We start from the raw sequence: 27294 nt of genomic DNA, 5'->3' as shown, positions 1-27294 counted from the left end.
GTGTGTCTCAAGTTTTAGTGTAGTTCTTATTTTTTTAGTGGAAATTTTTTGGCAAATAAACTTCAATCATCTCAACTCTATCTGTAGAAGTTTAATCAACTTCTATAATCATCATCATCATCAACTTTTTTCATTAGTATATTTTAGTCTTCTTACAAGATCTTAGTGTTGGAACTTCTTTGAAAGTCATTGGACTGCGAAGCGTAATTGATTATTTGTGTAGTGTTGTTTTATACTTTCTTCAACCCTAGTCTATTCACTTTAAGTGTCTAGAAGCCTCTGGTGACCACTCAGTACTGTCTTTGGACAAGTCAGAGCTATTTTGGACCTAGGTTTGGTACTGATTTATCAGTAGAAAGGATAAAATAACATTATTACAGGTGTTGATTGTGTGTAGCAGGAAGATTTGGCTAGAATTGTGCTCCTCGGCTCTGAACTTAGAGATTTCTAAAGGTTGAGGGCAGCTTAACTGCAACTGTTGTACTTCCATTCTCTCTGGCGGTACTTCATCCCCTCTCCGGCTCAGCCTACGCTGCACTGCGTAGGAGTTCTACAATGTATCTTTCAAGTGGACAATCTGTTCCCTGTCAGCCCTAAGTACATATACATGTACCCAAAACTAACCTGTAACAGTCAAAACACTATATCACATCAATTACATATACATACAGTCCAGGAACAGTATGTAACCTGTGCTGTAACATACAAAAACACTTATTACATATACATGGTCACTTAACACAACATGTAATATGTACTGAAACATCATTTATACCTCATAACTCAGTGTCAAGAGTTGAAATGCTTATATTAAAAATTGTGACCAACATGCATATGTAATTAAGTATCCCTAGTGATGATCATAACATCTAGTAATGATCAACCCTGAACCAATGTAGTGATAGAAAAAAATATCACCACAGTTAGGTTTGGAGAGGAGAGTACATGTATAAACCCCTCCTCTCTCAGCTTTCAGAGATTTCCCCCAAGCTTTTATTACACAACACTTTTAAAGAACCCCTGTAGATTATTATTGAAGTGCATACAGTCAAACCGGAAAAGCTTGACCAATTTTGTCCGCAAAACTCAAGCAAATTGGCGGGTAATTGGTGGCAAGCTTTTCCGGTTTGACTGTAATCAAGAGTCTTATAATATAAGACTAGTGATTCACTTAAGTAATTTAAGACGTTTCCTGACTAAAAGTAAGTAGTACAACTTCCTTCTGGATCCTCTACATACTTCCCCCAAGTAGAAACAAGTCTAGGTAGGTGACCTTGAGAGCAACCCCAAGTTGATGACTTTAAGAACAACCAGTCTAGTGATCTTCAAGTTAACCTCACTCTTCACTCTGTCAAATTGAAGATTCAAGGAAAACCTTGGATCCAGTTTTCATCAACATCATAATCTTTTATTACTTACAATTGTAATCTCCTTTTTAGGAGTTATTTAACTGTAGTATGTCTGGATTTATTCAAACAGACCAGTCCCTTCCTCCATTTTGCTTCCTTTGTTTATAATTTTAATTGTAATGACTTTATATTGAAATATAAATATAATTATTTAGAATCATAATACTCTACTTGCCCATTTTAGCAAGCCTTGAGCACTCTGCTGAGTACTCAACACTCACATTCCCTATCACACTAAAACCTAGTCACAAATGCCCTGTAAGCATGTCTGAGCCTGAGGCCTTGAGCTCCCGGGTACCCTTGGTTTTTTTGCTCAATGATTTGTTTTTTTGATCTTTTTCTTTCAAAATAGGATCAGTATATCTCTTTTTGATGTCCAAGTAGGCTCATTTCTAACTTAACTAAGTCCCTATTCTCTTGCCGCGAGCTTGCGAGCATAGGGACTTATGCCTTATCTCGCTTTTCTTGCTGACAAGCACAATTCCCTTTTGGTGGGAGAAAATGGCACCAATAGAAAAGTTTTGCATTTGATAATAACTTTTTTTGTTAGACTCAGTTATTACCATTCAACTTCTTCCACATCTTTCTGTCTCTTCACGTTTCCGGAGTCTCATCAAAATCAAAAGTTCTTATTGATGTCAAAATTTGTACTTTTGAAATTTCAAAAAGAAATGCGAGTGATGTTACATGTGTCATGTAAACAAAAAATCCAAATTTGACCCTTTTCATTAAGAGTATGAATTTTGAGACCAATGGCAACTTTTGCTTTTGATGAGAATTCAAAAAAGTGAGGAGACAGAAAGGTGCGCAAGAAGCTGAATGATAAGACTTGAGGCTAACAAAAAAAGTTATTATCAAATGCAAAACTTTTCTATTGGTGCCATTTTCTCCCACCAAAAGGGAATTGTGCTTGTCACCAAGAAAAGCGAGATAAGGCGTAAGTCCCTATGCTCGCAAGCTCGCGGCAAGAGAATAGGGACTTAGTTAAGTTAGAAATCAGCCTACTTGGACATCAAAATTAAGTTAGGCTCATTTAGCCTTTAAATAAATTCTGATACAAATTCAATGGCAACATATTTCAAAAATCATTACATTTTGACACACACCTTTCTGCACATGTAAACCATTCAAGATGTGCCCTGCTTGGTCCTGAGTGATTTTGTGATACCCAAGGCCTGAGTTGGCCCTGAAGGTTCAGGGTTGGTTCACAACCCTACTGTGCAATGAAGTTGCATCCATCATCCCAAAAAAAAGCTGTAGAGAAATGTTGTCTGGGAAGTTGATGTATACACACCTATGATTATTTCTTATTGATTAACTTCAACTCATCTAAAGTACCTCTCAATCCTTTGGATATATATATCCAGGTTTCAGGTTTCTCAAATAAGAACATTGAAATTTATCCTAATCAAGCATTCATTAATGTCTTTGTAACAAATCAGTCTTTCTGATCAATAAGATACAAATCTTGGGTTTCAAAAAAAAACTGAATTGTATCAAAATCAAAATCATAAAATCTCTCATCTATACATCCAATTTAAATCCCTTCCAATCTTTTTCCAAAAAATAAACCATTTCCAAATAGAAAAATAATAATGATAAACTTCAATCAAATCTCATCAATAAAAAAAGGTCAACTCATTTACTTAAATGCTTTTTTTGCCTATTTATCCATTTATTTATATCTAGATAAATTCTATACTTTCCAAACCAAACCAAACACCAAAAAAAAAGATCTCCATCCATCCAAAACCTATATAATTTTACAAAACCACAAAACCAAACACACAGAAAAAAAAAAGTCCACCCGAATTTATTTATTTACAAAAGAAAAGTCAAAAGAAAAAAACAGATAAATAAAACCACAACTTAATGAATGAACAGATTTGTTCAACAAACTCCAAGAGAAAGTAACCCAAACTTTTTCATTCCACCAAACTGTTTACTAACCCTAATCCTACACTTCACTAAACCAATCAAACATCTCATATTACCTATTCTTAACTTTAGGTCCAAGACACAAGACTCCATTCCTAGTTCCCAAACCCATACTGATGACGGATCCATCGGACGATTTCCTACCCTGAATCTTATCCTTACCAACACCACCACCATTACTAGAGCCCACAGCCAAAAGTTTTCGTTTCGAATGAGAGGTAGTATTAGTGGTACCAAACAAACTAGGTAAATGTAAATCTTCTTGAGCATCTAAGAAAAGGTTAGGTTTTTTTGATGGGTTTAGGATTTCTATTGAGGAAGATCTATCGATTTGAGAAATCGAACGTTTTTGTAGCGAAGAATGGTTTAAAGAAACAGATGAAGAGTTTGATAAACGGTTGGGTTTTTGTGAAGTTGATGGGATTGAGGTTTGGGATTCGGTGGGTTGGTTAGCTCGATTGGTTGGAGGGGTGATCGGGTTGTGTAGTCGGGATGGGGTCATGCTGGGTTTCTTTCTGAGAGATCGGTTAGGGTCTTGGACGGAAGATGTGGTGAGGTCTTGGGCTAGAGAACTTGGTGAGATTTGGTTAGATGGGTTTCGGTGGTTTGAGTGTGAATGGCTTGATGAGGATCGAGTAACTGGGGTTGAGATGGCTGGAAGATGTGATAAAGTAGAAGTACTTGTACTTGCTTCATCAAAAAGCTTGGGTTTGGATGGGGATGAGATCGGACGGATTTGGTTCCTAAGACTTATTACTTCTGTCTTATACTTTTCATACTAAAATCATCAACTTCATCAGTTTCTTATTTCTCATCATCATTATAAGATCAATTTTTCTTACTTTACTTTCAAAGGTTGCACTTCTTTGTTTTAGACTACGACAAGTTGATCTAATGGTTTCTGATTCGTTGGAAAGTTTTGTAAGATCAGATTTAAGTTTTTTGTTTTCTTCTGAAAAACTTATCATATTATCTATGGTATCTTCTAATTCTCTAGTTTGTTTATTATATTTACTATATATTAAAGAAGTCCAAAAAAAAAAGAATCAATTCGAATGATTAGTTAGTTTGAGAATCATTTTTTCAAAAAAAAAGTCAATGTTTTTTTCATCATACCTTTGAATCTCATCACGTTCAGAACTTAATCTAATCAAACTAGATTTCTTTTGATTATAAGCATCTTGAAGTTCCATGAATTCATTTCTCAAAACCCTAAGAGCTTCTTTCCTTGAAGATTTCTCTAAAGCCAATTCTTTTGAAAGTTGATTTATTCCAAGTTTTTCTCGATTCTTAATTAAACTTAAATCGACTTTTAATGATTTGATTTGATTTAAAAGTTCATGGTTTTGAGTTTTGATCGATTGGTTTGATTGGTTTAATGAAGCGATTTCGGTTTCTTGTTTGACTAGTTTATGTTTAGATTGATGAATTTCTTGTAAAAGTTTTTGACGGTCATCTTGAGCCGATTGAGTTAAAGGTTGGTTTGATAGAATAGGTGAAGAACTTTTATTTTGATGATCATCATCATGTATGATTTTTTCAGATAAAGAATGAATTAAAACAAATCTAGAACCTAATGAAGCGTGATTTGAATTTGTAGTTGTAGTTGAGATTCTTTTTAAGATTGAATTACAACAAGGACATTTAGTGATTCGTTTTTGATGACGTTGAGTTTGATCCCATTTTCTTATACAACTTGAATGAAATGAATGACCACAGAGTGTGAAGAGATATGAATCATTTATGTTTTCATCTTGACAGATTGGACAAGTTGGTAAGACTATCAGTCTGGTTGTCATTGGTTGATTGGATGTCTTCTGATGTTGATTTTGATTCCTGATGATTCTGAATGGTTTTTTGAGATTTACATTCAGACTCAGTTGAAGAGTGAGTGAGTGATTGTTGTTCAAATTGCGGATGGTATATTTCAAATTTTAACTATGTATTACTTAACTTGAGTTTAAATTTTAAGCTCATCAACTTCAACTCAGCAGCATCCCTTTGATAAATCCAGCTGATGGTCCATTGTACCACACATCTCTTTATCACCCTAATCATTTCCTCACAATCTTCTCAACTTTGAAATTGACTTTCAGAATTCCAATCTAACTATCACTCAAACCTGTTACAAATCAATTTACAAAGAAAAGAAACCAATGGTTTCCCCTCAACTTTTTTTGAAGTTTGTTTTCCCATATCATTGAATCATAATCAAAAACCAATCCAACTCTAAAACCAATCTATAATTAAAGAACCCATCAAATCCGAAAAAAAACCTTCTACATTACACTTTCCCTCCCTCCCAAAACCAAAAAACACCAAAACCAAAACAAAACCAAAAAAGAAATTAAATTCCTTTTTTATAAGCAATCAAACCAACCAAAGAAATCAAATAACCAATCGATTGTAAAAGATTAATTTGATGATTCATGAAAATCGAACTAAAGAAAATCAAAATCAAATCTTTTAAAACTTTAGATAATGATAAGATTAATGAAGAAAGTTGAATTAAATAAACTGATGAAATGTTTAATAAAAAAGTTAATGAACTAAAAAAACACAACCAATCAACCAGGAAAAAAATGGTATCAGGTTCAAAAAGGTATTAGTTTCTTTTCTTTTGCAAGATGAATTGAGAAAGAAAAAATCATCACTCAAACGCATTAGATAAAATCACCCATACACCTAACTTAGGTATCGCTTTAATCGAATCAAATCCTTCCAAAGGTAAAATCAAAACCGAATTAATAATCAAACAAACCTACAAACCAAAAAAATTCTATTAGTTTTTTTGGAAATGTAAAAAAATTAGATAAAAAGGCTTTTTTAAAAAAAAGACTAAACTGGTGCAAAGAAATAAAGAGAAGTTAAAGGAGACATTCCAGTTCCTAGTAACATTTGAATGAGGACTACTCTATTAGCTTCCACAACAATAGCCACAACCTAACCCACCACACCCCAAAAAGAAAATCCAAAAAAATCATCAGAACAAAACCAAAAAAAGAGACACAAGAGAAAAAGAGTGGTTCTTTGATGATTTGTGTTTTTTGAACTTACTTGAATTAAAAATCCAATCAAACTAAAAGCCACTTCACCATAACTAGCAATCCCAATCCCCAAAGAAATAATCAAAACGATTCCAAACAAACGTAATGAAGGAGGATAAATTCCAAATGCAAAAGAAGTTAATAACACAGCTACAGGTGAAGCTGCTTTGATCATTTGAATAAACTAAATCTCCCCCACCAAAAAAAACACAAAAAAGGTAACAAAATGGGTGGTTTAGTTTTATTGGTTTTTTTGGGGGGGGTTTTGGGTTGAGTACTAACTCGTTACAAGGTTTGGTGTGGGTTAACTTACAGCCACTGTGTGTTCCGTTTTTTCCATTATTCCATACGATCAAACCCCCAAAAAAAGACCAAACGATTTCCATAGTGGACATCAAAAAAACACAAGAAACCAATCAAACCGAAATTTTCTGAAATCCTTGACTTTTTTCCAAAAAAGAAGAAAGAAAGATTAAAAAAAACTAACCTGAAAGATATAAATAAACCGCATTTGAAAGTACGAGTGAGATAGAAAACAGAATTCCAATCGGCACGACTTTTTTCCAATAAAGTTCAGGCTCAATAAAAGGTAAAGATCTATTACCCAACACATGATCTTCAGATTGGTTTTCATTAATTTGATTTGAGTTGGAGTTTGGTTTTGAAGAAGAAGTAGATGAATTGATCCAATTTGTTGTACGTGCTATGGTTTGGGTTGCGATTGTTTGGAAAGCTAGATGCAGAGCTGTTAGTGTGATAGGATATGGAAATGACCATTCTTTCTAACCAAACCCGAACCCAAAAAAAAGAGAATCAAGTTAGAAAATGGTTTGGATTTGATGAAAGGGATTTGATTTACTAGGATTAGAGCGTTGTAGAAAATAACGGATGATGAGATTGAGATCCAAATGATGATGATTAACCAAGGAGGTAATAGATTGGATTGGTTTGATTGAGAAATCGAGGTTGATGATGTTGATGGTAATGGTGAATGAGAATCTGATTCAGATTGAGTAGAAGTAGAAGAGCTTTGTAGTTCTAGTATGGTTGTTTCTGATTGAGTATGATGAGATTGGTTTAGATCGTTTCTTGAGATTGATAGAAGTGGTTGTTCTTGTTGTTGTTGTTGTTGTTGAGTTGACAATGACATGATCTGATTGAGAAATCAAAACTTTCAATCAAGAGTCAACTTGTCAATCCTGGTCTAGTACTCTGCTTTAAATTCTGAGCACCGACTGGAGAGAACTGTTCAAAATGAGACTGTAATGATATGTACAGTTATCAATCTCATCAAGTTTCCCATTACTGCATCTCACTCAACTTCATCCATTCTTGAATAAAATCAAACTCATCAACTTCATCATCAAACTGATTCTTTTTTCTTTTGAACCTCAAATACTCACAAAAAAAAAACAAATCATACAAAATCAAACATCCAAAAAAAAAGTTTCTTCAAATTTACGAAAAACAAAAAAGTATCAAAACCATACAACTTATATAGAAAAACCCAAAAAAATCCTTTATTTTTTCATTTTCATATAAAACATTAAAAATTTGTAACAAAGAGACAAAGAATTTTTTGGAAAAAAAAAAAGAATTTCACAATCCCGACATTTGGTATGTAAAGTATAAACCATAAGAAGGGAATTATTGAATTGATTTATTTTGATCAATTTTCATGTTTTTTTTTTTGATTTTGGTTTTGGTTTTCTTTCAAAATTCACTTAAAGGTGTAACTAATTCAACAGCCATTTCCACAATCGAACTAACTCTCATCTTAACCGTTTCAGATTCACTTTCAACTCTCTAACAACCAAAAAAAGAACCAAAAACACCAATCAGTTCTCAAACCTCAAACCCCCATGACTTTTTATCAGTTCATCAACTTCAAAAAGAGAGAGAAAGAGGAAAAAAAGAACCCACCAAATCATCTAAAAACACTTCAGACCAAACTTCATCTATCCAAACCTTTAATCTAGCCGGTTCATTCAACAATTCAACATGTCCAAAATGTCCATCTAAGAAACCAATTAACTTATCAACTCTTTCGATCCAACCGTCTTTAGGTTTTTGATGAGTTGACGAATGATGATGATCACAATGATTTCCACTGGTCACTATACAAAAACACCAAACCAAAACACACATCAATGGAACTTTCTGGTTTCCAAAAGAAAGAGAGATGGAAACTAACGTTTTAGAGAAGCTGGACTTCTGTCTATTCCTAGTAAGAGAGCTAGGACTGAGTCTGCTATCATATCGTTCGTAACTGAGCCAACCCATTCCAATAAAACTTGATGATCTTCGACTTTTTTCACATCAACAGTTTCCATCACCTAGACTCCCCCGGCAAAACCCAAAAACCAAAACCAAAATTCACCAATCCAATCCAATACATCAATCAAACAATCCATCAAAAACGAAAAGAAAAGAAAAATGAGATATGTAACTGACTCTAAACGTCAACTTATCATTCAAATCAATCCCTTCTTCAATCCTACCATACATACAATTCAAATGCCATCTAACGATTTCCCAACCTACATTAATATTAATCGAAACTTTTTGAAAAATAGATGAAGTTGAAAGTCCAGTATAATCTTTTAAATCAGTTGAAGATAATAAAGTATAAGCTGAATCTTTGGAAACCAAGATGCCTGAGATCGTTTGTCCAACACTTAAATTCGTGTCTGCTAAACTACCTATTGCCTAAACCCAAAACAAAACAGACATTCACTTTTTGGATCACTTTTTTCGTTTTTTTCGTTTTTTGGATTGGTTTGGTTTCAAGAATGGAATGAAATCTTACTCTTGCTATTCTAGATGCTTTGAATTTGATTCTCAAAGTTTCTACATTCCTAGGTGTATAAATCTGCATTTCGTTTTTAGCTAAAAGGTATTTATCTTTCAAAGCGTTTCTAAGTCTAGTCATATTATTAAATTCTCCATGAACCAAAACCTATCCCAAAAAGCAAACAAAAAAACATTACATTAATGAAGATGAAGATGAAGATGAAAAAACAAAGAGTGATGATCGAATCTTGACTTACTAAATGAGTTGGCATCACTTGATCAATAAATGCTGCGTTTTGTGTATAATCTACATGTGCAGAAAATGAAATATAAATCACTTCGATTCTTCTAGGAATCTTGTTTCCTTTGATCCCTGTGATCTCTTGTGGTTCTTTTAACATTTCCTATGGAAACCAAAACATCAAAATATCAGATTAATGATCATCAGAGAAGATGATGATCCAAGAGTGGAAGAGATCTTACTCTGGCCATTGTACCTTCAATGGAATAACCAGTGACTAATAGACCATTTCTTCGATCAGGTGCCCATCTTTCTAATAGTTCACGACTAGCTCCATTGGTCATAAACCCAGGACTAGCCATCACAACCTATCCAACAAAAAGTAATGATCAGATCATGTTTCATTTACAATAAACTTATACTCCATGGAAACCGCATTTGAAATGATGACTCACACAAGGTCCACGATCATCAAACTTATCTAAAGTTTTCAAATTCGTAACATATCCTTTCTTAAACAAACCTTTACCTTCTCTAAAAAACGTCCAAGGATTGATCCCTTTATTAAATTTAGATTTGATCTCTTCATTCATCCCATGAATAAACGTTTGATAAACTTTCATACATTTAGCTGCTAGATTCGAAATATAATAAATCGGAATCGAATTTAATTCAGGATGGTTTGACCAATATTCATCTAAGATTAATAATAATTCTTGAGCTCTTCCTAAGGCAAAGACTGGCATTAGGACTCTACCACCTCTTTTTAAGATCATTTGGACTAATGCTATTAAAAATTAAGTTTGAATCCAAATAACAGAAAGATATACAAAACTTGATTAGTTCAATATATATATCTCTTTTGAATTCGAATCAAAGAAAAAGTAAAGCGAAAAAATCAGAAATAACAAACCAGTAAACCTTTCTTCTTTTTCAGGTCTAGGTTCAAGAGATTGAACACCATAAGTCGATTCACAAATCATCACATCAGGTTTTTCATTCCAATTCGGGACTTTAGCAGGTATCAAATGTCGATCTTCTTCCGTAGAATAATCACCCGTATAAAGCACTCTGATGCCTGCTATCTCGATCAAAAACATAGCTGCACCTAAGACATGACCGGCTGGATATGATGTGAATCGAAGCGATCCTAGGGAAATCTCTTGATGATAATCTATGGCATTGATGGACTGAGTTATGGGTAAGAGAATAGGTTTGGGATTCGTTAGTGATGGGTTGGGTATGAAGACTTGGAGATAGTTTGCCCACTTCGTAGGATAGTGTCATTTGTTCTTCATTGAATAATTCACCATCTGTTCCAATCGTACTGTTTCGAAACGTATCAAGAAATTTGAATCATCAGACAATTTAAGCTCATTGGTCATTTTAGACCAGAAGATTTTGAGACATACCTCATCCTTACAAAATCTTGCATTAAGAATCGGTAAACTGCTTTAGTCGGATGTGTCATAAAGACCTATATGAATGATTTGAAAGTATATAGATTATATGTATAGTGGATGATTGTTAGATTCTTTCTTCAATTCAAACGTATAGGAGATAATCATCAAGAAAGAAGAGTGACTAACCTTTCCATTACCTTCTTTGAAATTAGTCTGTCAATCGACAATTTTGAAATATGTTACCGAAATCAAATCAAGGGAAAGAAGAATACAATCGTAATAGTTTTTGTACCGATGATGATGATTGATTGATTCGTAAGTTGAAATTTTAAAGAATTAGGCAAGTTGGGAATTGAAATAGACGCGTCGAGGTTTTTGAGTAATGTTGAATCGTGAGGTTTTGGTTTGGTTTAAAGAATGAACCAAAAAAGCCGCGGGGGGGGGTTTTGGTTTTGGGTTTTGAATGTTTATCAAATCAGATTATGCATTGCATGATAAGAAGGATTTGAAAAAAGAAGAAACACATGTTAAAGTGTGGTTCAAGAGGGAGAATACGAGTTGGAGAAAATATCATGGAAAAAGTATTTCCCGCCCCCCCCACAAAAAACAATGAATCATGAATGAACGAATTCCCCCCCCAAAGAAACCCAAAGAAACCAAGCCCAAATCGTTTGGTTTTGACGCGTTTGATGAAAGATGAATAGAATGAATTGGTTTGATTAGTGTATTGGACTTTTTGTAAAATCGAAGGGAATAAGATGAATTCTCAAAACTGACGTTTTCCATGATATATGTTAATGAAGCAGCATGATCGAGATGAAAACTATATGAAATCGAAAAATTTAATCCACTGAGTCTCGAAGAAAGTCAAGAATCGAAAGCTTACTGTGTGATCAGAATTGCATCAACAGTACTCCAATCAATCTAAGAAAACAAATTAAAAAAAAAACAGTGTAAGTAAGGAAGAACCCATGAAATCAGTTCAAGAAAAGATTTCAAACATACTTCATCAATAAAAGGTAAAGCAGCCATTCCAGTATAAGCAGGATGAACACCCGTATCACAAACCACAGTGACCGATTTATATTCGATAACACAACAACTTCTTCCTACTTCTTGACCTGCACCTAACATGGTGATTTTCATTTCTTCATCTGGATTAGATGAAGAGTTTGGATTGAATTCGATCCCGTTTTCAGGTGAGATGTTAGCATGAAGTGAAGAAGGTGGAAAGACTGTTCTGCGTGGTCTTAATGAGGTTTCGTTTCGATTGTTGTTGAAGATGGTATTGTGATAAGACATCGTTTGGTTCGTTGATTTGAGTCGACAACTTGAGATGATAGGTTTTAGGCAGACAGTTGGTCGAATTGAAAGTTGAAACAGAACTTCAAAGTCAAAAATCAAAAATCAAAGCCCAGAGGAACAGGTGAAAGTATGCTCTAAACCCATATCTTACTTTCTACAAACCCATCATATCTAGATTCACATCCATCCAAATTTCAGAATCACCTCAACATTCTCTCCTGTAACAAATCGTTGGTCGATCAAGTTACTCTGTCGATAACTGTGGCTACCATCAATCGAATTACACAGAAGCTTATATCTTTGACTTCCGAAACCCTATATCTTTTATTCAAAACGATGATCTTGTAGTTTTATAAAAACAATCACAGAGTCAGAAGATCTCAACTTACCATCTCTTCCGCACTTGACCATTGAGCATTCCTATCCTTTGTTCTTCGTATCTTTGCACACTGTTGAAATTTCAAAAATGATGAATGAGAGAACTATGAAAAGAAAGGTTTGATGAATCTACTTACCTCTATGTACTCTTCCTTTATCCCAAGCAAAACCGTCTATACATTCAATAGTATCCGCTCGGATGAAAGTGAGTTGTGCGATAAATAGAGAAAGAAATATGACCACGATATTTATAGTAAATTGGCAGGATAACACGGGGAAATATGCGAATGAAAGTTGGATTGGAAGGATTCGTTGTTTGAGTCACTGACACAATCTGCTAAGATATATATGCGTGATTCCGGTATGAGTAGAGCCATAAATAAGGCGACGAGGGCTTACACATTGTCACCGAAGCATTAGTAATTGGGCAGAGTCTTATCCTTTACAACACCTGCACTTGTACTCGATCTGACAAGCACTTACTATGAGCTAAACATGAACAAAAGGTTCAACTTCAAGACATAAAGTTTTAGTGAAGTTTTCCATAGTTCCAGTAATTCCAAATGTTGAATCCTCTCTGATTTTTTATTTTGTATTTTCTTGGCTTCACCTTCTATGAAAATATCCTTTTATATTGCTTACTTCAAAGTGGCGTTCAAGCATCAAGAAGGTGTAATTTCTTATTGTACACAGAGTTTCCCAGCTGCGTCATGCTTGACTTTTCAAAATTCATGTCCGATGAGGTTTCTTTTCACAGTTTTATGAGAAAGAAAATATTTACAAGTTTACATGGTAGCCTAGAAGACAGAAAGATGACTCATTTGAACCAAAGAAGTTGGTGGAGATGAACCGAAAACTCGACAAGATTCGGTTTCTTTTGGGCATCAAAGACCTCGAAGATGAGGTTCCAATGGATCCCTAAGAGCTATCCGCGTTTCCCGACGGCACGTTTCCCTGTGGAGGCTGTATGCTGCAACCTGAGCATGCTATTGACAAGAATGATTGTACACGTGATGCATGATGGTCAATTGATTTGAACATGATAAAAATGAAAGATGACTTACTGATGAAGGGTACATTGGAGGTTGTATAAGGGCAAAAGTAAGATTTGTCGACCCCCGATGTCCAACATTCTACAAAATGAAAAAAGAAGGTTAAGAACAATACGTATAATTTGTCAATTAGAACTCCATAGCAAAAGAGAATATGATAACCTACGATATCTGCCTTCACGTCCATAATTGTAGCCCGTACATTCTTGGGAGCTCGTGCCTGGAACGCCGTCCATGAAACAGCCTTTCATTGGTACCCAGAGATGATCTAGAGATATCATGTTGATACAGAGCAAGCTCAAAGCAGCGTTAGAGGAAATCAACGTCAAAAAGATAAATATTCATTCAAGGAGATTGATATTTACGATCTCTTCCGCACTGGTTTGTTGGGCAGGTCCATACCACAGCCTTCGAGTCTCTGCAGTCTGTAAAAAAGGAATCAGATCTTTTTAAGACATGAAAAGTTTGAAAAAATTGTACTTGCCTGAGTTATCTTTATCCCTGGTGAATCCCTTGATACATTTAATTTCATCCGCTTGGATGAGAGCAAATTGTGTGATGCAGATAGCAATGAAGATGAAAACAAGCCTTTGAGGAGGTTGGTAAGCTAACATGACGAAGTGTTCAAGAGAAGTTGTGGTTTTTTTAGATGAGAAGAAGATTCGTGATACGCTGGAACTTTGACTCGTACTGTGAGGAGACCTCTGAGCAGCGCCGTAGACCAGCGCTTATGTACTCGTTTACAACGAAGCATCAGGAAGTGAAAGTGGGGGGAATCTCATCATTGGCAACCTGACATGAACTGTACATTACACGAATGTTTTGAAGAGCAGTTTACCCGAAAAATCAGCATGTACATCCTGCTCTTCTTTTTCATCGGAATAATTATTATCCTTACTCTCTCTTTTCTATATTGCCGTTGCAGAAAACAATGATTGTCGTGTTTCCTTTCATTTCTTTTCCGATTTGAGACAATCCTTTCAAAGAACTCCGCTCTGAGTTTTCTCCAAGTAAAGATTCTCTGATTTGAGATCTTTAGAGCAACCGCCAGTTTTGACTTCAACCTTATTCATTACATTTTTATTCCGATCCCTTTTTTTGATTGATTTTTTACGTTTCTTTGAACTTTTCTCGGATCACTGGATCACTGGATCACTTTTTTAACTTTTGTTTCCTTGGATTATTAAATCGCTTTTTCGCATTATTTTTGAAAGCCTTTCAACATCGCTGATTTCTCTGGTTTATGTTCAGATTTCCTGTTTCTCGTATTTCTATTTCTCACAGACTTCTCACACATTCAAGTATCAAACACACTCGGATCTACTGATTAGACTGAATTGCAAGAGCTGTGTGACTGATGATGATCCAGGTTTCTTTGAGGGATTGAAATTGTCCTTTTCCAATACTTTTACAGTGTCCTATTATCACTTGTAAGGCACTGATTGTGTTGTTGAACACATCTTCATGAGCTCCAAGATTATGGCCCCTAACTCGCTTGTCAGTTGGGATAATAATGCTCAATATGGTGTACGCCGAGTCTGCCAATAGATACTCCCCCGGTGAAAAGTACCTTGAATGATTCTGATAGAGCTACTAAGAATAAAAGAATTAAGAATTGATTAGTCTAGTCAAATCAAATGAAAACCTGAAATAAGATACTAAGAGCATCCCCAGCCGCACGCCATAAACCGTGACGTACGGAGGGTCGCACGGATTGGCTATGGTACTGTTTGGGGTATCAAAAAAACCCTGTGCACAGCCCTAATGCCGTACAGTACGGTTAGTAGCATTATTTAGCATCATTTTCTCGTATGCTATGAGTGAGTGCAAAGCACTGCAGTTTTGGAAACAAACTATTGTTCCAGACACTGTCGAACTCATCCTTTTCTTATCTTGTCATCAATCTTTCTTTCTCAAATGCCTGTTCAATCTGATCAAGACGAATTCATGGATATCCTCCTGGAAGACGACGAGGATGAGGACGCAGCCATCCAGAATTTAATGATACAAAACCGGGCTATCCTTCAACATAGACTTCATGATAGATATAGACAACCTTGCTGTCGTCTTCAAGGTTCACGTTTGAGAATTATTCGAGATCGAGCTGAAGGTCACGCAAAGCTTCATAAGCACTACTTTGCTGACTCTCCCCAATACCCACTTCATCGCTTTCGACGTCGTTTTCGCATGAGCCGCCCTCTCTTCTTTCGCATATGTGATACTTTAGAAACTTCGAATCGCTACGTTGAGCAGAAGCAGGATGCTGTGGGCAATTTGGGATTTTCTTCACGACACAAGTGCACGGCCGCGATACGTCAGCTCGCTTATGGAACAACGCCTGATCTGTTCGACGACTACCTGCAGATGGGTGAATCTACAGCAATCGAATGCCTCAAACATTTCTGTCACACTATTGTAGAAGTATTTGGCCCTGAATATCTCCGAAAACCCACCAAAAACGACCTCAAGCAACTTCTGGCTGTAGCAGAGGAACAAGGTATGCCGGGTATGTTAGGTAGTTTGGATTGTATGCATTGGGAATGGAAAAACTGCCCAACAGCATGGCACGGTCAATATTGTGGAAAGGAGAAGGCTCCAACCTTGGTGCTCGAGGCGGTGGCATCGCATGACTTATGGATTTGGCATGCCTACTTTGGATTACCGGGTACTCTCGAAGATCTCAGCGTACTTGCTTGATCACCTCTCTTTCTAGATCACCTCAATGGAAAACAACCCGCGGTCAAATTCACTGTTAATGATACCGAGTACAGCACTGGGTGTTACTTGTCCGATGGAATCTACCCGGAATATACCACTCTCATCCAGACTATATCATCTCCTGACACTCCCATGAAGCGGGTAAGTCTTTGGTTGTTTTTTTCATCCTCTAGTCATCAAGTATTAATCATTTTTTACTCTTTCCACTTGTCATGAACAGCATTTTGCAAAAGTCCAAGAAGCTCTACGTAAAGACATCAAACGAGCATTCGGAGTGTTACAGGGCAAATGGCATATTTTGCGTAATGGTGGGCGGCTGTGGTCGGACTCTGATCTCGAGGCGATTGTGTTGTGTTGTATTATATTACATAACATGAATATTGAAGATAATAGAAACACTCAAGAACCCGACCCTTACCTAACTCAAGAACATCTCTTTGTAGTCCGTCCGCCTGAAAGCAGTACAGCTTGGACAAACAATCGCGCTGGGTATTTAGCAAAGTTTAAGAACATGCGCGATAAGAAAGCTCATCATCAGCTCAAAGCCGACTTGGTGCAACACCTCTGGAATGCGAAAGGAGCAGCAGAAAAGAATGCTCCCCAATGTGGAGCAGATTAACTAGTCTCTTTTTAAACTTACTCATTGATTGTCTAGGCTACTTGTTTGGAAACATGTGAACTCGTGATTACCTACTTGTTTCTTTTTTTTTTGATTGTAATCTATGTATTTTAAAGAATGGTTTTGTTTTGGTTTTCTATTAATACCAAGTAAGCGAAATCGATAGGTTAATCATATTTTAGAGTCCCTTCAATTCTTTTTGAAAAGAATCAGCACTGGCCATTGAGAAAGATGTCATCGTTTTGGGATTCTCCAAATCGATTGATTTTTTTAATACTATCATGTTGAAAAATAAAATTGAAAAGCATTGAAATGGTATGATTTCATGACTTTTGCATAGCACACGGATTGACAACATCTTAGATTTCAAAATAAAAAGGAAAATCAATTCAAGAAATGTGGATAACACAAGCACTTTTACAACATTGGATAATTGGATGTAATATTGATCATCTACCAAGCATGATGTAATTTGATCAAAACGTTTTGTAAGATTTAAACATAGTGAACTGAGGTTGGAAAGAGTTCTTTACTCTCACTCTTTGTCCCAATGGCCATCAGTTTGGCTAATTGAAAGCATAAACCATCAGCATGGTACTGTACAATAAAAGCAATGGAAAACCTCACTTTGTTTGGGACTCGCTTTTGGTTTGTAAATCAAGATCCGTTTGTAAATCACCATCGGTCTGACTGGTTCTTGATCAGAAGAATCAAATGAACATGTTTAGCAGCAGAGAGAGAAGATCATGAGAGGAATTACTTACTCGGATTTTGTTTGATGATTGGTTTTGACCTTTTTATATCTTCCCATAATCTCTTCTTGTTTCATTCGATACCATTCGCGACGATGTCCACTCATCTTCTCTGGATCTTCCATCATGATCCGAGATTCAGATAAATCACGAATCGCGATACCTTTCTCCGCCACTGCATTTGCAAGCTTTTCCGAAGCTTGGAGAACTGCTCTATCTAATTCTTCCTGAGTTTTTGATGACGCTGCTTCTTTTTTAGCAGTTTTGGTGCCTGAAGGTCGTTTGGGAACTTGTGAGGTGTTCGAAGGTGTTGCAGACATGGTGTTCGAATTTTTGGATGATGTTGGACTAGATGGGAACGGTGCAAGTGTATTTTCGGATGTGTCTTGAAACTTCTTTGTGTCTCGGAGAATCACCCAGCAGTGTTCAAGGGTAAAATTCTCTCCGGTTTTGGCCAAGAACGTTTCCTTTGCATCCATTATCTACATATGGACGCAAAAGGAGTTCAATTGAAATCAGATAAAGTTTGTATCTGTTCACATGGGATCTTCAAATGAGGAGAAACTTACTGCATCACCGGCACCTACAAGTTTTCCACTGCGTAAATTGCGTACTGCAACTGAATGGTGATTCACAAACTTGGTGACTTGTGTGGAAATGTGGCTCCATCGCTTTTGAAGTGTAGTACTGTCACGAGAGGACCCTGGAAAGCCCCGATATACCCTCCTAATGGAAATCCCGAAATTTTCCCCTCCTACCTACACAAATTTCGCCGGTTTTCACAAAAAAAACTCGGATTCCTACCTGTTGACAAAGGACCATTTTTTTTTTCGGAGAAAGGTCCCAATATTCCTTCCATCTGCATAAGGACCCTCAAAATCTGTGTTTTTGGGCGTTTCAGAGCAATTAGACATCTTGATTTTTTTTCCGGAAAAACTTGTATATTTTTTTGGGAATTTGGTAGAAGAATCACAAGAGTTGAAGTTGTTGAGAGAGAAATAGACTAGTGAGTAGTATAGCTATGTAGTGTTATGTAGTTGAGTTTTAAAAAAAACGAGTAATTCAATTCCTGGCCAGCCACTGGAGGGACTGTGTTTCCAGTTCCTGGCCAGCCACTGCAGTCGGTCCACTGCTGTAACAGGTAAAAACATCAAAGTGAATCTCTACACATGAGGGAGATCAGGGTCTGAGAATTCAATATCAAGAAGTAGAAAAAGAGCAGTCAAACGTTTCAGAAAAGGGACTAAAGAGACTGGTATTTTTTTGAATTTGGGAGAGATGAAGCGAAACAACTTGAAGAAATAACACAAAATCAAATCTCTAGATAAGGTGGAGAGAAATAAAAACCAAGTTAGATATTACAATTCAAGTATAGCTTATTTTTTTCTAGCTTTAGCGTGTTCAACAGCAAGTTGTTCGAGAATTGCCTTGATGTACTGTTTCTGGCTCATAGCCTTTAACATAGCACGATAAGCTTGAGGAATCCATATGGTGTTAGCCTTGGGTTCAGTAATATTCATTGATGAGGTGGGGGGAAACACATAGTGAATATCTGCTATATCAAGATGCGAGAATATGAGGCGATTTGGAAAGTTTTCTTCAAAACTACACGCTCCAGGATTCCCTTTATACATGTAAAGCTGGGTAGATGCATATGAGAGCTTAGATCGAGTGGACGATTTGGTGATCCACTCGTGCTTACCATTCTGGTAAATGTAGAGAGCACAGATCTTACCCAAAAAAAGCATCTAAAACGAATCAAGAGTACATTAAATGATCAGAGTCGGCAGCTTCATATTTGAAACAGGGGATGACATACATTGTTTTTTATAACCACAACAAACTTGTTTACTTCAAGTGGATTGTCTTCTGATACATTGCCACTTGTATAAAGTGTTTGTGTTGCGATGTCGAGAGTTGTTGATGTATTTTTTGCAATCCAATTGAGGTCAAGCTTTACATGAATGTTCCATCGATGTAAGCGATCCAGAGCCTTGTCCATCTGCTCAGAGTTTTTCAGCATGATGGCTACCAATTTACTACATGTCCGAGGGTCCAATTTGGTGGCTCCATTTGCATTGGCGTGATCAGAAGCCACAGGATCCTGGTGGTTGTTTTTTTTCTTTCGTTCATTACCTTTTCCTTTTGCTACGCGAGATATAGTAATTGTGTCTAATATCAACGAAAACTATCAAGATCAAACAAAAAAAATGTTGTGATCGAGCAGAATCAAGCTGTTTCAGCAACTTTCAGGCCATTTCAAATGTTTGGACTCGGTTGAAACTGGTTGAAACAACCTTCTTGCTGACCCATGCCAGACTGTCAGACATCTCGATTTCAATGACCATCAACTGTCATAATATGACATTTTTCCACACCCTTTTACATAAAAATGTGCAAAAAATTGTCTTACCTGAGCTTCGAACTCAATACTATCATGATTGGTATCTATACACAATAACATCGGGGTTCATTGTGACTCGATGATCATTGCTACTCACCTTATGTATTGAAGTGGGTAGCCTGGTGGCCCTGAGAACCCTCTTTCCTACCTAATGTGTAAGAAACCTATTTTTTTTTTCCACACTTTTTGACATATTCCTACATACAAAATAAGGCTCCTGTGTGACTTTTTTTTTCAAATTTTTAGAATTCCTACACAGAACATAAGGACCATTTTTACCCAAAAAGGCCAATTCCTACATACCCAATTAGGCGGGTATATAGGGGCTTTCCAGGGTCCTGTCACGAGGCAAATCGGAGGGTTGAGGAACCTTATTATTCTTGTAATGCTCCTCGATGCGTTGCCACAGTCAAAGTATCTTCTGGCTCTTTCCAATGATGCGATCAGTGGATATGCTTATGTACAAATGGCAAAGCTGCTCATCCTCCGAATGAGTGAAATTCTTGCCTCTTTTTTTTGTACTCTTCTCTTCAGGTTGACTTTTGCGCTTTTTGGAATGGACTAATTCAATGTCTGTCTGGTGAGTTGTGTTGAGTTCCAAGGGAGATTGATTGGCGGTGTTTGGAACCGAAGATGTGAGAGAGGGATCCAGAATTGGATCCATGACGAGATGATGAGAATGGTGGTTGAAAAGAAATGTGTGTGATCAAAAAAGACGTGTTTGAAGCAAGAAGACGCGCTGAAGGATGAAACTGTAGTTGGGGGAACTTGTGCACTGTGGTTTTGAAATCATGGTAAAAGGAAGGTACGGACTGGTTTGTGGTGCGAGCCAAGATAGAACATCTTTGGCCTATTTGGGCTCGCACGGAGAGAACTACCTAAGCTAAGTGAGTGTTTGAGGTAGACGGCTGTGCACGAAACTACCTCAAATATCCGTACATCACGGTTTATGGCGTGCAGCTGGGGATGCTCTAACTTGTGAATATCAGAAAACTCCCTTGTCATGCACACTTCCGCACCATACCAATTTGTAGTACAGTCAATTTCACAAAGCTTGGAAAGAATTCCACGCCAATTACGGGATACAAACTAGAAACCCGGATTTGTTCCGGGTTTCCCAATTCGGACTTTTTGGCTGTGTTTGCGCAAACTGGGAAACTGGGAGAACGTGGGAAAGTTCCAAACACAGCCAAAAACAAAAACTGGGAAACTGGGAAAAAAACCCAGTTTTAACTTTGTATCCCGTAAATTTGCCCAAGTTTGGCGGGCAAAAGTTTCCAAGCTTTCTGCAATCGACTGTAAATAACTCTTCAACCAATGCCACATACAAGCATCACATCATACACACTTCAATACCAACATTCCAAGGAGACACATCGGTAGGAGCAGCTGAGGGAGCTTAATCTTTCTATATCTTCTCAAGTTCATCTGAAGCATTTTTAGATTTTTCTTTCTTTGGATTGTTAACGTTTAGGACTGGACATAGGCTAGGTACCTGACCCCTTTAGGCACCTCAAGTGGCTTCTGTTTTGAGTTCCTAGGACCGTAAGCTACCTTACCGCCTTAGGTACTCAGCCCAAGGCCCAAGGGCCATGGTGATATTTACAATTGTGTTGTTAAAAAGATTCTCACCATTTGGGATCAGTCCCACATCTTGTGGTGAGAAGCTAGCACAGAGTAGTCTTTAGTTACTGTATGCGGGAGAAACCAAATCAAAGTTCGAACAAAGACCAACAACAACAACAACAACAACAACAACAACGAAGACACGATCAAAGCAAAGATGATCTTATTCGACGACTCACCGCCTTCGCCTTCTTCAAACCATTTAAACGAATTACGTAAATTAATGAGAAATGAAAACTTACAATTCTAGTTAAGTGTCAATTCTGTTGAATCCTTTCTTTTCCGAAATCGAAAACAAATGTAAAGAATGATAAACTGATTTTCGACTTTTTGTTGGGTTTGATAGTGTTGTACCTTCAACTGATTCACATCGATCTGAATATCTTGCACCGTGTGATGAAAGAAGAGCATTTATTTCAAATTTTACTGGTTCGGCTGGAACTGCTATTATTGGTTTAGATGTGAATTCATTTTTCTTCTTCTTTTTGATTTCAAGATTTGAAAATTGAGTTTGAATTTTGAATAATATGCTTTAAAAAATAGGATGCTTGGTTGTTTACCGATTCTAGGTATTGGCAACAAGCTGAAGATGATTTAGATTTGAATTGTTGGAATTTGATGAAAGTTGGAACTTCGGGGGTTTTTGATTGGATTCGTTGGTTGGGATCTGACGTAAACTCCAATTACATTTCTTGATCGGGGTTTTGTTTCATTTATGAATTTTGATTTTTGGTTTTATTTGGGTTGAGAGGGGTTTTTTGTAGGATGTACCCAGGATGAGTAGGATTGGAATTGATTCAATGCTTGTTTCTCATAGTTGAGTTCCTTTATCCTAATCTACTACAAAACTTTTGTTGTGACGATTAAACTGATTTATCTCTTTTTTGAAATTTTAGCTGAAGTACAAACTTTGGAAGAAAGTTTACATGATCGGGAGTCAAGCTTAGTGTGCTCGAGTGAAAATTTGATTGATCAAGTATGGGGATCAAAAAGACCAATCTTATCACAAAACCCAATTTATCTACATCCACTTGAATACTGTGGTAAGTAAAATCAAACTTCATCGTTGTTAAAAATTTTGTATTCAATCAACTGATTCAATTTTTCTTTACAGGTCAAACTTCACAAGACAAATTAGAAAAACTGAAATCCTATATAAGAGAATATAAAGCAGGAGGTTATTTAATCAATTCATTATCAGAATTATGTTGGATTTTGAATATCAGAGGTTCAGATGTACCTTATAATCCTTTCCCCTTTGCTTACTTATTTGTTTCAACTTCAATTTCTAAACCTACAATACTTTTTTTACATAATCCAAAACATCAACATCAAGAAGTTCAGCAATACTTGAAAGAATTAGAAGTTCAATTAGAAGATTATGATAAGATTTGTGAATTTATGGGATCACTTGAAATTCAAAATCATATAATTATTGATTCAACTTTACCAATTGGATTATACGATACAATTGATATCAAACAAATTTCTGAAACTCCTTCAATTATTACTCAATGGAAATCGATCAAAAATCTAACTGAATTAAATGGATTTCGAAACGCTTATTTAAGAGATGCATTGGCTTGGTGTCGTTGGTCCGCTTGGTTAGAACATCGAATTTTGTCTGGAGATGAAATTAATGAATGGGACGCTGCAATTAAATTTGATGAGATCAGATCGAGACATCCAATGTTCATTAGTGTAAGTTTGTCCGATTATCACATCAGAAGTCAAAAGGACTGATCATCGATTCTCTTTTATCTTCTTTTTTACATTTTGTTAAGTAGTTATCGTATGCTAATATCAGTGCTACAAATGAAAATGCTGCTTTGCCTCATTATGAACCTACTATTAAACAAAATAGGATTATTGATTTACATACATTTTACCTAAATGATTCGGGAGCTCATTATTTAGGTCAGTTTTTGATTTTTGATTATAAAGCTTGACGAAAAACTTGAGGTTGTTCATTGGTTTGGTTGTTTGTTTATAGATGGAACTACTGATACGACTAGAACTGTATTCTTTGGAAAAAGTCCAACGCCGGAGCAGAAATTAGCTTATACTATTGTTTTACAAGGTCATTTGGCTGTTGCTAGAGCTATCTTTCCAGGTGAGTAGGTTATTTATTTAAAATTTCTTTTTTCTCCTAAGATTTGATGACTTAGGATGGGTTTTGTATCATAATGTAGGTGGAGGAGATGCGGCAGCTTTGACATTGACTCAAACTACTGGTAGTCAATTAGATGTATTGGCAAGAGAACCCGGATGGTTTGTGTTTCTTTCTTCATTTCTTCTTGATCAGGTATTTGTAACTTTCGGAAGATTGATGTTGTGTGATTTTGATTTTCATTTGGGGTTGGTTTAGGAGACATGGAAAACTCTACGGTCATGGTGAGGGATTTTTTTGAGGGATGTTTGTTTGTTGGAATACTGATTTTTTGTTTTGTGATTTTTATTAGGTACTGGACATGGGGTTGGTAGTTGTAGTTCAGTACACGAAGGACCTCATGGTAAGATCAACAGATGAACTCACCTTACTTCAAAAATTGATGGATTTTTTTATTATAATGTATGTTTACAGGAATTGGAACTTCAAATAGATCAGTAGATGTACCATTAAAGATTGGGGGCTACTAAAAAGCGCCCGCAAATAAAACCTGAGACCACCCGCTTTTAGAATCCGGTAGTTACTAAAGATGTTTGACTGAACTGTGGTTCAGTCTTGAGGAACTAATTTGTCGAGTGTCCCAAATGTGATTGAAATCAAATCAAATGGAAACCGGGCGGTCTTGAAAATGATCGACAACAGTCAGAAACCCACTGTGCAAAACCCCTCCAAAACCTCCCGCTCTCGCTACCCACATCTCATCCCTCATATTGATTGTTTATCTTGACTGGATTGTTCAGATCGGCTTGAAAGACAATCACATCACTGAACAGGACCTGAGCCTCTTAGCAATCCCCTCAGGCTTGACTATTCTCTGTTTTGTACCAGCAACAAGGCTAGAAGGCAGAAAAGATTCCAGTCTCTGAGCTCTTGTGAGCATTTGAAGGTTTTACTTGAGTTTGATGACTTAATTGCTTTGTCTGGCTCACCTATAGTCTCAAAGGTTGAGGCTACGTTCAAACACGACTTGGATTCATCCCGGTTTTGTGGATCCTAGGGGTTTATCGCGAATTTGTCTGACCTGTAAGTTGAATAGTGTCAAAACCCTTTCAAACCAATGCAAGAAGTATCTCATTGTATTCCTGCTTCAACAACTATGAGCAAGACGTGTATGCAATGAAAAGGAGAAGGGGTGGCGAGAAATCGGTGGGTTCCGAAGCGAGATAGGAAAAAGAAACGAGTGATAATCAATCAAAATAATCAACTATGTAGATTGACCGAGTGTCTTTGTGATTTTATACAGCTCTTGGATCAGATACAAGCAGATAAAGGTCTTCAACGAATAAATTACATTCCAACTTGGGTAGGAAGAAATGGACAGACTTGCAGAAGAGGGGCAGTTCTAGCTTCATCGAGTTTGAATCTAGGCAAGGAGGGTGTGAAAACCTTTTTCGCGTGTACTCATGACCACTTCTCTTAACACCAGCCCCACCAGCCGGAGCTTTATAGGTGTGGTACAGAACTTGGTTAGAAAAGAAGTAAGAAACACGCCAACTATCCTGCTTAGATGTGGGTAGCGAGAGCGGGAGGTTTTGGAGGGGTTTTGCATGGTGGGTTTTTGACTGTTGTCGATCATTTTCAAGACCGCCCGGTTTCCATTTGATTTGATTTCAATCACATTTGGGACACTCGACAAATTAGTTCCTCAAGACTGAACCACAGTTCAGTCAAACATCTTTAGTAACTACCGGATTCTAAAAGCGGGCGGTCTCAGGTTTTATTTGCGGGCGCTTTTTAGTAGCCCCCTAAAGATTGGTCATACTTTTACAATCGAACCTGGTCATTATGATTTTGAAAAAAAAATCGGAATTCGTATTGAAAGTTTTTTTGGTGTTAAAGAATGTGATGATTTGAATGATGTTAAAATGAAAGGTACTAAATGGTTAGAACTTGAAAGGTTTACACAAGTTGAGTAGTTTCACTTTTTTCGTTTCTGACAGTTTGGGAATAGTGCACACTTATGATGTGGGTTCTTTTGGGGGGTTGCTTAGGTACCTATTGCTAAGAATTGTATTGATTGGGATTTAATGAATCAAGTAGAAAAAGATTGGATTGACAGTGTAAGTTTTCTTTGACATTCAGAGAAAGGAACCAGTCAAATTGATTTTCAACATTCTCTTTGTGAATTGGGATAAAGCATAATGAAGAATGTAAGGATAAGTTGAAAGGATTGTTTGATTTAGAAAATCATGAAGATAGGATGGCATTTGATTGGTTGATGAAACAATAGAGCATTGGTATTAATCCTTGATTGGCTCTTTTAGTGGAGGTTTTGTTTTGTTTTCTTTTAATGATAGTATACGTTTTTAATGTCTGAATGCGTGGTAAGGGAATTAGATGAGTAAATATATATATATATGTGTGTGTGTTTGGTATGTTTGGTTTTCTGCAGCTTGAGTTTTGTCTTTTGTACAGTTCTTGATTGATATTGCTTTAGTATCTGGCTATCAAATTTCTGTGAATGTGATGCATCTTCGAGATTTCTTTGAACTGTACTTGTGCAACTAGCTAATGGTATCCAAAATCCTTTCCAGGATCACAACTTCAGAGTCAGAGAAAGATATTGGCTCCTGCTATTTAATGCCAGAAGATACCAATCTGGAACTTGCTGTTTCGATTGAAATTTTGTGAACAGTGATATGGGTTCCTGTAATGTCAAGATCCAACAAATGTAGTGTAAAGAAAAAAAAATCGAAAATCTGTTGTATTCGGGGACCTTGTTTGAATTCTACTCCTTCATCTATAACAAATGAAGGGCTTACATAGCTTCAAGAATGTTTGATCTGGGTGTGATGATTTGATCACCCAAGATAACCACTTTTGTTCAATTGTGTGTAGCATGAGAATGAGAAAATCTGTGCTGGTATGGATTTATCCTCTTTGGGTTATTTACTATCAAGATATTTCTCCTTGCTCTATGTAGTCTAGTATTTCTTGTCTGGCCAGCCCCATACCAGGTTTGTTGAGCTTACAACATTTCCACTTTGGCACCTTCTTATTGCTCATCACACTTTAGTTCAATTTTTGAACCTTTATCTCTCACTTTAGCTGAGGTTCCAGTGTCACTTGGCTTGTAAACGGGCTTGGCTTGTATCTACATGATCTCATTGATTTAAGTGTTAATTCAGTTTGTATCTGTTGATATACATACATGGGAAGCTGGGATTCTTACTTAAAAGATCTACATTTGAAAACATCTCCAATCTTTTTTGTTTTTTGAGACTACTTTGAATGTTTGAATAAATCCTTTGCCAAGGTTTGAAAATTAAGTTGAGTTTGATTTGGCCTCATACCTGAATGTTCCTGGTAGCATACATCATCTAGTGACTTGAGGCCAGCTTTAAACACAAATCCAATCTTGGGGGCAAAGCACTTGACCTGATTAACCCGTGGGTACCAATCTACTTAGCTGTCAGTGTCCCAGAACATGTTGGATGCC

The 27294-nt window shown here is 36.6% G+C and overlaps 6 protein-coding genes across 6 annotated transcripts; 1 reads left to right on the top strand and 5 right to left on the bottom strand.

Annotated features, from left to right (window-relative positions):
- Positions 1 to 3058: 3058 nt before the first annotated feature.
- On the bottom strand, positions 3059 to 5215 carry MELLADRAFT_78745 (uncharacterized protein; the record flags this gene model as incomplete). The annotated part of the gene is given in 4 exon segments (XM_007413965.1): positions 3059 to 4125; positions 4190 to 4361; positions 4464 to 4961; positions 4981 to 5215. The coding sequence occupies 4 exon segments, from the start codon at positions 4989 to 4991 to the stop codon at positions 3400 to 3402; spliced, it is 1407 nt and encodes a 468-aa protein (XP_007414027.1).
- A 311-nt stretch (positions 5216 to 5526) lies between these two features.
- On the bottom strand, positions 5527 to 7550 carry MELLADRAFT_72742 (uncharacterized protein; the record flags this gene model as incomplete). The annotated part of the gene is made up of 7 exons (XM_007413964.1): positions 5527 to 5896; positions 6008 to 6108; positions 6192 to 6290; positions 6405 to 6578; positions 6708 to 6712; positions 6882 to 7176; positions 7254 to 7550. The coding sequence occupies 7 exons, from the start codon at positions 7542 to 7544 to the stop codon at positions 5695 to 5697; spliced, it is 1167 nt and encodes a 388-aa protein (XP_007414026.1).
- A 731-nt stretch (positions 7551 to 8281) lies between these two features.
- On the bottom strand, positions 8282 to 11965 carry MELLADRAFT_38438 (uncharacterized protein; the record flags this gene model as incomplete). The annotated part of the gene is made up of 14 exons (XM_007413963.1): positions 8282 to 8504; positions 8585 to 8730; positions 8849 to 9103; positions 9204 to 9353; positions 9445 to 9591; positions 9671 to 9796; positions 9884 to 10215; positions 10342 to 10618; positions 10698 to 10755; positions 10841 to 10905; positions 11018 to 11044; positions 11609 to 11654; positions 11718 to 11755; positions 11837 to 11965. 14 exons carry the CDS (start codon positions 11963 to 11965, stop codon positions 8282 to 8284), a joined length of 2019 nt encoding a protein of 672 aa, XP_007414025.1.
- Positions 11966 to 13432: 1467 nt separating this feature from the next.
- Positions 13433 to 14180, bottom strand: MELLADRAFT_123813 (uncharacterized protein; the record flags this gene model as incomplete). Its single annotated transcript, XM_007413962.1, has 5 exons — positions 13433 to 13500; positions 13579 to 13647; positions 13733 to 13834; positions 13932 to 13991; positions 14051 to 14180. 5 exons carry the CDS (start codon positions 14178 to 14180, stop codon positions 13433 to 13435), a joined length of 429 nt encoding a protein of 142 aa, XP_007414024.1.
- A 3258-nt stretch (positions 14181 to 17438) lies between these two features.
- MELLADRAFT_91192 (uncharacterized protein) lies at positions 17439 to 18134 on the bottom strand (the record flags this gene model as incomplete). Its single annotated transcript, XM_007413961.1, has 3 exons — positions 17439 to 17469; positions 17531 to 17599; positions 17668 to 18134. 3 exons carry the CDS (start codon positions 18132 to 18134, stop codon positions 17439 to 17441), a joined length of 567 nt encoding a protein of 188 aa, XP_007414023.1.
- A 3554-nt stretch (positions 18135 to 21688) lies between these two features.
- On the top strand, positions 21689 to 26349 carry MELLADRAFT_123431 (Xaa-Pro dipeptidase; the record flags this gene model as incomplete). The annotated part of the gene is made up of 14 exons (XM_007414039.1): positions 21689 to 21934; positions 22032 to 22146; positions 22229 to 22357; positions 22450 to 22501; positions 22582 to 22728; positions 22800 to 23386; positions 23473 to 23602; positions 23679 to 23798; positions 23896 to 23962; positions 24057 to 24079; positions 24148 to 24198; positions 25557 to 25762; positions 25847 to 25915; positions 25993 to 26349. 14 exons carry the CDS (start codon positions 21843 to 21845, stop codon positions 26083 to 26085), a joined length of 1881 nt encoding a protein of 626 aa, XP_007414101.1.
- Between the last annotated feature and the right edge of the window lie 945 nt (positions 26350 to 27294).

Source organism: Melampsora larici-populina (genome assembly GCF_000204055.1).
Source record: "Melampsora larici-populina 98AG31 unplaced genomic scaffold MELLAscaffold_40, whole genome shotgun sequence".
Classification (NCBI taxonomy): Eukaryota; Fungi; Basidiomycota; class Pucciniomycetes; order Pucciniales; family Melampsoraceae; genus Melampsora; species Melampsora laricis-populina.
The sequence above is the reverse complement of the archived record's forward strand: the minus strand, read 5'-3'. Positions and strand labels throughout refer to the sequence as shown.